The sequence below is a fragment of the Cynoglossus semilaevis genome, chromosome 17 (genome assembly GCF_000523025.1).
Source record: "Cynoglossus semilaevis isolate Cse_v1.0 chromosome 17, Cse_v1.0, whole genome shotgun sequence".
NCBI lineage: Eukaryota > Metazoa > Chordata > Actinopteri > Pleuronectiformes > Cynoglossidae > Cynoglossus > Cynoglossus semilaevis.
In genome coordinates this window covers 5,519,905-5,530,778 of record NC_024323.1, presented here as the reverse complement: position 1 = coordinate 5,530,778, position 10,874 = coordinate 5,519,905, and the positions used below count along the sequence as shown (strand labels likewise).

Below are 10,874 nucleotides of genomic sequence, written 5' to 3'. Positions count from 1 at the left end.
TATAAATACAGTTCGACCTTCTGAGCTCAAACTATGATCAACTATGAAAATCATCAGCTTCAGACAGTTGTTGAAAACTGGCCTCATGATTTCAATCCCAGTATCTCCACCTGTCAACGGAAGACCACAGCCAACGTAGACCACCTGGGAGTTAGTCTACTGAGGCTGTGGTCTAATCTGCACATTGTACCCTAACCACAGATCCACCCAGAATCCCTTCACCTTCTCTGTATTTTAACCTGCTCTGCTTGCATTTAAACTTTAATTTGAAAAGGAAAAAGGCTCTGTGGCTTTGAGCTGAAATTGACCTCACAGAACCAGGCTTTTTTATTTTATAAATTCTCCAAGAATTAATAATAATATAACTCAATATAATGCTGGAACAGATTAAGAGAGTTAGTATTTGAACGAGTGAATGAATGAATAACTCTCTCGCCATGACGGTGACACACCCTTCACCAAGATCTTATTTTTATTACCACTAGATGGCAGTAACAGACAACCCTTCCCGGGGTCTGAGTCACCCAGCTGCACAGGAAACTCGCCGTACATTAACTTTAACTCCGTTTAAAACGAATGTAAAATTGGTGTCGACTTCAGAACGTTGTCTTTCCTCCTCTGAAAAAAAAAAACGCGAATAAAAGTAAAAACAAAAATCAACAAGCTCTTAGAAGAGTAATGGTTTCATACAGACAGTAAAGAGAAGGATCAATAGCACTGCTGGTTTGTATCGATCACAACAATCGATATAAATGGTCTGTTTCTACCACAAGTCTAAGAATAATGACTTGTTCTAGCTTTCTGCTAGATTGAACTGGAGTATAATGTGAGTGAGAAAAACTGAAAGTGGACGAAGATAAATTCAGATCAGGATGGGTGTTTGTACACTAGCCAATGATTAAGTACATCATATAAAGTCACTTTAGCCAGCAACTCTGAGGACCAGATGGTATCAGAGGGAAACCAAAGAGTGTCTGCAGTGACCAGCTCTACTAAAGGTCAGGAGGGTTCTACACCTTTTCTCCAGGGGTCACAGCTAACATGGCCTTTGGACATGCCTGCTAAAGAGGATGCACGTTCACTTCAAACATGGAGGGAGACCATTACTTGTCATATACGGTTCACCTGTGTGTGTGGGTGAAACTGTGTGACTCCGTGAAATCAAAACTGACAGAACAATTTTGAAGCCATGATGATGCCCGTGTGTGGCCGCCGCCGCATCCGTTACCCAGTCAGGATGAGGAGCACCACCTGTCGTTATTGTTTATCAGTGATGCCCCCATCAGGAGAAACTTTTCCTTCTTCATCCATCATTTTACCGCCACATCTCCACTGATTTAAATACACCCCACAACCCTTGAGTATCCAGACAGGTGTCAGAGAGTCTCAATCATGCTTAAGAATTAGTTAAACAAAAATATGTTCATATTTAATAAACGTAACTAGACCCAGCTTAATATTAAATAGATTATTATACACTATATTTCAAAGAGACTTCCTGTTTTCCTCCCTCATTAGTTCCTTGGCCAAACAAAACATCAACTTCAGAAGTAAAACCTCTCAAATACAAATGTTGGGCACCAGACACACTGGGATACAGCATTAGTTCAACGTAGCTCTGGTTAGCTTTAGTAGCTAAAATACTCAGTTCCACTGGGAATAAAAGCAGTCAATAAAGGCAAACATGCTTTTATATTACCAACAAAACAGAAACACAATGACATACAGTATTATAAATAAAACTCAGAGGTTAATCATTTCATTTATTCCAATTAACTAAGAAACATCCAATAATTACAACAACATCAATAAATCAGTGACTTATCTTGTGGTTGTGAGACTCCATAGAAACAGAATGGCCACAGAAGCTAAGCAGGTGTCGAACCAGCAGCCAAACCAGGTCCTGTTCACACGGCTCCAGGGTCAGTTTGGGTCTCCACAACTTTGCTGTTCACATTTCCATATTCCACATATTCCTTGTAATCCAGGTAACGTCTTCTACTGCACATCCTTTACTATTTACTTTTTTTTGTCTTTTAAACTTGTCACTGCTCTGTCCTGCTTCCATTTTCCTCCATTTGAGTTTCCCTCCACTCTCACCTCACAGGTGTGTCTGATTAAGTCCCTCCTCCAGACCTGCACATACTGTAAAGGGCAGGTCAGCTATTTTTTTTTTTACTAAGTGGTTTTGAAATAAAAAAATATAATGTGACACCTAATTAGGAGGTTAATTTTTTATTATTTATTATTTAAAACAGACAAGACCTTAATATCAAATAGAAAATATTTTGAATATTAGCCCTTTCTTGGTCAGAAAATTCAGCAAATGCTAAGATATTTTTAATAGCAAAATATTTATTTATATTTACATAAATATCTATTTTACCTTGATAAAGAAACCTATTTACAATGATTTTAACATATAAATAAACAAAAGCAATGAGTTAAAAAATTCTCCCAAAGAAGAAAGGATCTATTCTGTTATATTAGTGTTTAGGAAAATCCTTAACACCACTAATATATAGATAGACAGATAGACAGATAGATAGATAGATAGACAACACTTTCTTAATCCCTCGGGAGTTCCCTTTGGGAAATTTAATATGAGTGAGGAAAAGCATTGTTAAAAAGTTCATTGTATACCCCCCCCCTCCTTCACACACATGCACACAAGCTTGTTTACTGATGAGTAATCACATAACTCTTAACTTGAAAAGCTAATACTTAAGAGAGGCAACAAACTCCAGCCTCAATTGTTTCCTTCCTTCCTCTGCTGGGAGAGAAGAATAGTAACAGGAAACAGGAGGCACTCGAGGAATTCCTCTGTTCAAGCTGCTGATGGAGTGGAACAGGCCCTGTACCCTGTTCTAACCAACGAGACATTGAATTATGCAGTGGTAAAGGTGATCAGAGTTTCTTTTATTGAAAAATATAGGTTATTTTGTATGGTACAGAAAGGTAGTAATACACAGAAAAGAAGGAAAGAACAGGGAAATAATATACATTGTACAGAACGCAGGGAATTCTCAGCCACACAAATGTAACAAAAGAAAAATGATACTGTCTAATGTAGTGTGAGTGTCTCGTATTAGAAACGTACACTTATATAAAAATTATTTGCCTTTTTAATGCATATTTTCTTAAAAACACAGTTCATTTAATTAACTTTTTTTTAATTAAATCATCCAGAACTCCAGCCGACCTTAAAGTCAACAGAGATTAGCCACACAGAGAAAAGAGAAAGAAAAATGTATCCAGCAGGCTCAGTAAAGAGTAAGCTTCACAAAATTATACTTTTTTTTTTTTAGTTTAAAAAAATCATCATCATCATTTGGCACATGTCAGTTTCAGTTAAGGCAGTGAAATCAATCAGCACAACGAAGCTTCTGAGTGTTTGGCCACTGCTTTCATGATGCAAGAGATACAGTCAAGCTGAAATGACTGTGCAATAGCTCCTCTCTACTCGCCCTTGCATCTGCTGCTGGCTGCGTCATCTCTTAATAATTATTCAAAGCAGACATTACAACAAAATTGCCAATTTGTCAATGACAGAACGATACAGACGGTATTAGGCACCAAACAGATGTAGTGTGAAGATACAGGGCCCAACGGTCGACTGTCAGTCATTTATCCATCTATATAATATTTACACACTGGAACCCTTAAAGACGTTGCAGGTTGTGTGACGCTTGAAGGCACCCCTCGCGTTGACTGTTCCTGTACAGAGAGGAAGGATGTGGTTTTGTTGAACAAGCACTTTGAATTTGAAATCAGTAACATCTCAACAATTCCTGTCATTTCTGTAAAATGAATTAAATTGCTCTTGGCCTCAACGTGAGATAAATAATCTGTGGAAATACACGACCGAGACAAAAAACAATTTCAAACCATTGTTTTCGTGTGGTTACACCAGGGTTAAGTTACAAGAGTCAGTGGAATCATTTTCAACAAACAGCTCTGTTGTTAGACGTCTATGTTAGGAGGGAAGGAAGTCTTCACTTCATGCCTTTTACCACAAAACACACTCAAAATATCACGACAGGTGAATCCTAACATTAATAAAACTAACGTTTTACTGATACATTATTCATTTATATCAATACACTGGACATCACCAGGTGAACTCATATCTCTGAATCATTTTACCCAGTCCTTTTAATAATCACAACAGTGTGAAAGAAACCTCTAAGAACAGAGCTCAATGTTGAAATTGACCAGAATTCATCTAAGGTTTAAAGCTTTTTTTTTTTCCCACAGCGAGCCAATGTCCGTGTGGTGCTCATACCATGGTGGTTTAGCTCTGTAGCAGGAAACAGTTGGCTTCACGCAGCCTCACAAGGACCCTGAGTTATTACACAAGTAGAAAATTCAAATTTCTGCCGCAGCCGCAGACGACCGGGGCTAGCCTTCACACACTTCAGTGACAAACGCAACCCCCTTCTTTGTGACAAGATAACCCACCAGTGGCCCGGTGGTGACAGAGACCTTCTGTTCAGCTCCGACCTCATGATGTCCCACAGCCCGGGAGGGAGCGGGAGAAACACAAACAACAAGAAAAAGCAAATGGAATGAGAAAAGCACATGACACCTTAAGTGAGAAGACAGTATGTGAAGTGAGCTTTAGTTATGGAAAGTGGTTTTCCTACAAAAGTTCCTTTCTAAACCCACCCCCTCCCCAAGCACATCTGGAATGTTCCATATTCAGAAGGCCGCAGCTCTTGAATATCAGTCCTCTCTGAATTCAAAGAGGCAGCGACGGATTGACAGACGATCAGAAAGTGGAGAGTAAAGCTGTCAGACAGATAAAGCTCAGCCCGTCCTGACGGAGCCAGCAGACACTTGCTGACTGACAAAGTCTCCTCCACAGTCCTTATTCGCACAATGACGGAAATGCTGTCCTCCTTTTTTTTTCTTTTTCTAAATCCACTCCGTCAAAGGACTTGCTAGATTCACGTAAACCACTTCCAAAACGTTGTCCTACTTTTCACACACGGATCTCGTCATCTTCATCCTCCAAGAAAGAGGAGAAGTTACTCTCCTCTTCTGGCGGGGCACTGAAGGTGGCGCTGTCTGTATCGCCTGCATAGATCTGACTGTGTGGTTTCTCCTCCAGGCCCGCGGAGCCGGAGCTGGACATGGAGCAAGTGTCTAGGTGATGTAAGTGTTTGGGCCTCAGCTCAGGCGTGTACTCCGGAGTGTAAGGTCCTCCGTTCTCAGGGTGGTGCTTAGTAGAACTGGCTGAAGGAACAGGAGGACAGGGCAACTGCAGTTCTGCCTCTTCCTCCTCATCCTTTACCCCCTCCACACTGTTCTCCTCCTCACCGTGGGCACTGAGAGGAGGTGAGGCACGGCCCTCACTGCTCTTGCCCTCCTCATATCCAAGATCGTCATCCTCTTTCTCCATGACCCCCAAGATGTCTCCCAGCATGGAGGGTCCTAAGTCCACATGGAAGGACATAACAGACACAGCGTGCTTCATGCCACCTCCAGAGTAAAGTGAACTCTCTGGCAGCTCAGTCAACTCCCCAAAGTTGCGCTCCTCTATTTCCCAACCCTGCGTGGCAGCAGCCGCGCCTCTGCCGTCCAGAGCTCCATGCTGCTGCTTCAAAGGACTTGAGGTGAGACTCTGTGAGACCATGTCGTCTGCTCTGTTGTCATCATAGAGAAACGGCAGGGACATGGCGTTCTTCACATACGTAGGTGACCCGCTTTGGCTGCCGTCTGTCTGCTCGTCAACCCTGGTCACAGACTGGGAGCGTTTACTGCTCCTGAAGGTACGAGACAAGAGGCCGGGTCGAGGGGATCGGGGGAAGGACTTGTTCTCGGGTGGAGGTTCTCCTGAGCGGGTGCTGAGGAACGAGGTGTCTCCAAAAGCATCACCGCTGCGACCTACATGCATGGTGTGACGGAAGTCTCCCAGAGGGGCACTAATCATCTCCCTGGTCAGGTCCATGCGTGAGCGGCGCTTCGTCTGGGAGGAGCCGGACACAAGTTGTTTTAAGATTGGCATTGTTGCAGATTAAATTTCTTCTCTTTCAAGTGAAGAAGACAGTTAGATGAAGAAGGATCTTCCTGATCTTTATCTTGGAATGAATCTATTCCTTTTCAATCAGCCTGAGGACCTAAAAAAAAAAAGAAAAGAAAGAAAATACACTTAACTACAGAAATTCACATCTTTCATGATGAAAAGAAAAATCCAAACAGATTAGAAATAGTTTTGAATCAACAACTCTAAAAAAATAAATAAATAGAAATCCCTTTACTATAGAGCTTTTATGTTTACATTTGGCAGTCTAACCCCATCAAGTAAATAAAAACATCTCTTGGAATGTCAAATCTCCCACTAATTATATGATTTGAGGCCATCAATTAAACAATTCTGTAATGATAAGCGACACACTTCAAACACGTAGAGCTCTAAATTGCTAGGAAAAAAAAGTTAGAACACCACAGGACTCTGCTTTTAAACGACATTAAAGCCAAGAGCAAAACACCAACCACAGACCGACATCAATCGCGGGAGAGTTGAGGTTTGCCGGAGATTTTCTGCTGTGAAGCTCAACTTCTACTGCTCAGCATGCAAACTCATCTTCTACTTTGGAAAATGTAGATGGAATTTTGAGTGAAGAAATAAGAAGTGACAGGGAAATATTCCCCAGGCGTCCCTTTTTCCTCAAACAACAGAGTTTAGGCACCTAGAGCTTTGTGAGTGACAGCTAGAAGGAAAATCTTTTTTGCACAGTTGAAGCGTCTGGCCCAGAACTGCCAAGCCAGTCACTGCTGCTTCCTTCAGGTGCACTGCTGGAGCACAAGAGCAGGGCAGCTTATTAGCTACCCATTCCACTATATAAAACACACATGAAAAGGAGTCTGTCACGGTGGTCTGCATTATGAAGTACAAGCAGTTTGTGCAGACAAACTTCAAAACACACATGCACTTTGGACTTGTGGGAGGAAATCTGTACGGTTCAATGTGCTCGGCTTGCCATCGAAAGTGTTTCTCTCTGTGCCTCGCCTCTACGGCGTGTTTATTCGTACTAAACCAAACAGTCTGCGCCTTAACCTTGACTTTTCTAACAGACACACCTTCAAAAGATATTTCTGTCGGCGTCCTTTTTTCAGAAAAGGCACCATTGAGAGATTTGTGCTGTTTAATGCGGCATGTGCCTTTTTAGTTCTCTGACCTCGTTCCTTTGTCTCCACCCCCTTGTCTTTGACAGATAAGCTGCGTTGTACTCCTTCCTGTCATTGCCCTCACCTGCTTTAGTTTCCATAGAAACACTCTCTTGCATGAAAGCAGCAGCGTTTCCTGTCGGGGCCGCAACCTTGGTATAAGCATGCAACACATGGCCTCCATCTGTGTCAACTCAGGAGACAACCTGTTTTTGGTTAGCTCTGGTTTTACCTAGTAGCAGTGTCCATGTGAGCGAATTTGTTTTTATTTGAAACTAATAGTAAAAACAATAATCCTATGTTAAAGTGCCTTTATAGAACATGGTCATACATTAATATATTCATTTTACCATTAGAATTCTGGCACAACCTGGGTCAATGCCACGGAATTCTAAAGAAAATATAGATAGCTGTTAGTCAAAGCCAGTTAAAGGTTAGACCAAACAAATCGAAAAAGCTAATCCGTAAACAGATAAGAGGGTTTTAAGACACACAATAACCATAAGTTAGCTAAAACAGTAACAGATTATCAGTAAGTACACAGAGAACTAAACTGATAAAGACATGCAGGATGTTAACAATAGAGCTCAAGGTTGGTACACACACACACAAAAATCAGATTTAACTTCTCACAGACATGGCTAAATGTAAGCCGTTATACTTCAGAAATGGCTAACAGATAGCCAAAACGATAGCTTGAACACAGCCAAAACTAGCTGTAAATTTGCCAAAATATACATCAAGGCTCATCCAAAAAGAGCTAAAGCCAAAATGATTGGGCTTTAAAGTTGGCTTAAAAGAAAAAAGAAAAAAATGCCAAGATGAAAACAAATTACACAGCTAATAAAAGTGTCAGGAAATGATGCAACTGCTTCACAAGCGCAACAACTCAGGAGGAAATTGTGCCAAAGAAAACAAACATGGTCAAAAATCTGTTTTTTAAGGCACACACTTTTTTTCTGGGAAATGGGTGAAGAAAATAGTTCACACCCAGGCCAAAATAGGAGTCGTTGCTGGGGAGGCATTAACAGTCAGGGGGAGAAAACAAAAAAAAAAAAAAAAAGACAAAATGGGAAACTTGGCTTCCACTCCTTCATCTCACTGCCCCGGGCCAGGATCAGTCTGAAAAGCTCAGCAGCAGTGACTGTCACTGTGATGCAGGAACTCATTTTAGTCCACCAGGACTACTGTTCTTCATCAAGTCAATGTAAAGCAGATCCCAGGAACTCGCGTAGCACAGTTACATCAATCCTGATTCACAGGCCTGCTTTTTTAAAGCTCTGTGAGTGTTCAGATGCATGTGTGTGATACTGCACATGAATGACAACACTGAAAAGAGCCTTAGAAGGCTGCAGTTAGCGTGGGAACCATGGGGTCACATCCTGGTGGGATTGAAGGGGGTCACTGGACTTTATAAACAGACTTTCACAACACTCCCGCTCTGGCTGCAGCTGAACCCACTGCAGAAACAGAATGTCGCAGAAAAAACTGAGCAAATGTAAAAGATCTGCCTTGTTTCAAACTGTCGTAAAAAGCAGGGGGGGAAAAAAATGTAACAACTACATGACTTGAACCACGGACCACCAACCCTGGAAATTACAGTTTTTCAAAATGACTGACTGACACTGCATTCATGCCTGTACGCACACACATAATCATAGAAAGATAAACATACACACACTAAAAACCAAATGTCCAAATGTTATGGCAAAAGAATTTCTAGCCAAGAATATATGGGAAATATAATGCTGGCTCTGTTTATAGTTCACAATACACAATTATCAATTTAAAGACCTACAGCTGGCTCCATGGAGGGCTTCTAAATCTGTTACACTATCATATGGTCACGGCCACGGCTCTGTGGGAAAAGGAAAAAAAAAATACACACCCAATTCCTGAGAGAAAAGTACACATTCCATGAAGGGTAAAGAGAGCAAATGTATATTCCTCCCCACTGAGTACATCCATATACACAGATAATTGCAGCTTGGCTGGAATGTGAGATCAGAATATTACCTTTGGCCCAGTATAAAAACACAGTAGAGGACCTGATGTACACATCCAGCTGGTCTGTAGGTGGCGATGTCTCACTTTCACTCTGTCATTTTGGGTGATTTCCAGCTGAGAGTTGTGCTGTTAGCACATTAGCTCGTAATAAATGTAAGTAAACGCACTGATCTGTACTTCATACATGTACATTTGCAAAGATAATCTCTTGTTAAATGAGACCTGACTTATCATAGCTGGAGATGACAGGATGCTTCTGTTAACATTTAGGAAAAAAACGAAGAAGGCTATTAGCCCAGGTCAACTATCACTAACTCCCGTTAACTATCACTAACTACAGACATTGCATTGTCACCTACACATAATACAATTTGTATTACTTTATATTGTTTATTACAATGGAACAATATTTTATCATTTGCTAACACGCGAACAAGTTTTGCTTTTTCTACCAGTTTTAATAGTAAACCCTGCTGTCACTGCTACCTGCCTCTCGTGAGCCAAAGGAGGTAAGAAGCAGTGACACCACGGTTTAATACTACTACAGCATGTAGTAACGACAGCAGGGGTTTAGCAGGGGACGCTCGCTAAATGCAGCTAAACCTTTGATCGCATTTTTGCCCATCAGTTGGTTAACTATGCCCCTCTTTTATTTCTCCATCTGTTAGGCAGCAACTGAAACAGTCTCCCTGGAAGAACCAGAGCCTTTGAAAGGCAGAATATATTTAAGGTTCTGCTAAATCCCAAAAAATGTTGTTTTTTTTTTTTTTTCACTGCAGTTGCATCAGCAGACCCCATCAAGAAGCTGAAGTTGTAAACATACGAGCCTGATAGTTCTCCTTGGTGGACAAATACTTCACCAGAGCACCTGAAAAGCACTGTATTTCAGGCACAAGGCTTCAATAATCTGTCTTCTGTACTCTGTCATTTTAATATGTTACTCACAAACGACTAATTCCTCTGTCACTCAGCACAAAGGCTGTGATTACCTCCTTATTTTGACAGATAACTTTGGCAGACACCTGATCGGAAAACGTCTAGAAGGTGGAGCATGTATCTCAACTTCTTGTAGCCTTTAAAATTATATTTGCAGAAGAAGTGAGGGTCTTATACATCAACACACCTGCCTGCCTGCACTGTGTAAATGTGAATGACTCTCCACCCAGTCAATGTGAATGTATTAAATTAAAAATGAATAACCGCTGCAGTCTCCCTTAAGGCACGTGTGTACACACACAGGAATCGAAGACGTGGCAGCGTCAATCTTGGGGATGTCTGAGAAATCAACGTTCATAATTAACATTCATTTCTTTGATTTAACTGCTCTCCACACAATCAGATAAGAGTGAATTTATTCTCCTGTTTAACACCAGGGAGGATTATTGATCCCTGCGATAATTTGTGTTTAGGATAAGCCTAACTTATCACTTCCTGTCAATATTCTCACACCGGGTCAGACAACATTAATACTCGAGAGATCACTCACACATACAGACATACGACTAATGGTCCATTTTCCTAATTGAGTATTGATGCTCTTTCTCTGTACTTAATTCATCTGTGTGTGTATTCTACTGTCTGGGGGAGGGAGGGTCACTGCTGCTACCATGGTGGGGGGAAATGTCTGCCTGTCTGCTGCATTATAAGCCAGTGACCTGATTGGATGACCAAATGGCCTGAGGGAAAAGAACAAA

At 41.2% G+C, this 10,874-nt stretch overlaps 1 protein-coding gene across 3 annotated transcripts in view; it reads right to left on the bottom strand.

The window, feature by feature from the left end:
- Positions 1–2,898: 2,898 nt before the first annotated feature.
- The window catches only part of cdc42ep4a (CDC42 effector protein (Rho GTPase binding) 4a), a 15,536-nt gene continuing 7,560 nt past the window's right edge, over positions 2,899–10,874 (bottom strand). For 2 of the 3 annotated variants that reach the window (XM_025064587.1, XM_025064588.1), the window contains exon 3: positions 2,899–6,122. In XM_025064587.1, the coding sequence (XP_024920355.1) occupies positions 4,985–6,010 (1,026 nt within the window). In that variant the 5' untranslated portion in view covers positions 6,011–6,122 and the 3' untranslated portion in view covers positions 2,899–4,984. The remainder of the gene's footprint in view (positions 6,123–10,874) is intronic. The other variant, XR_003052442.1, reaches the window with a different exon arrangement.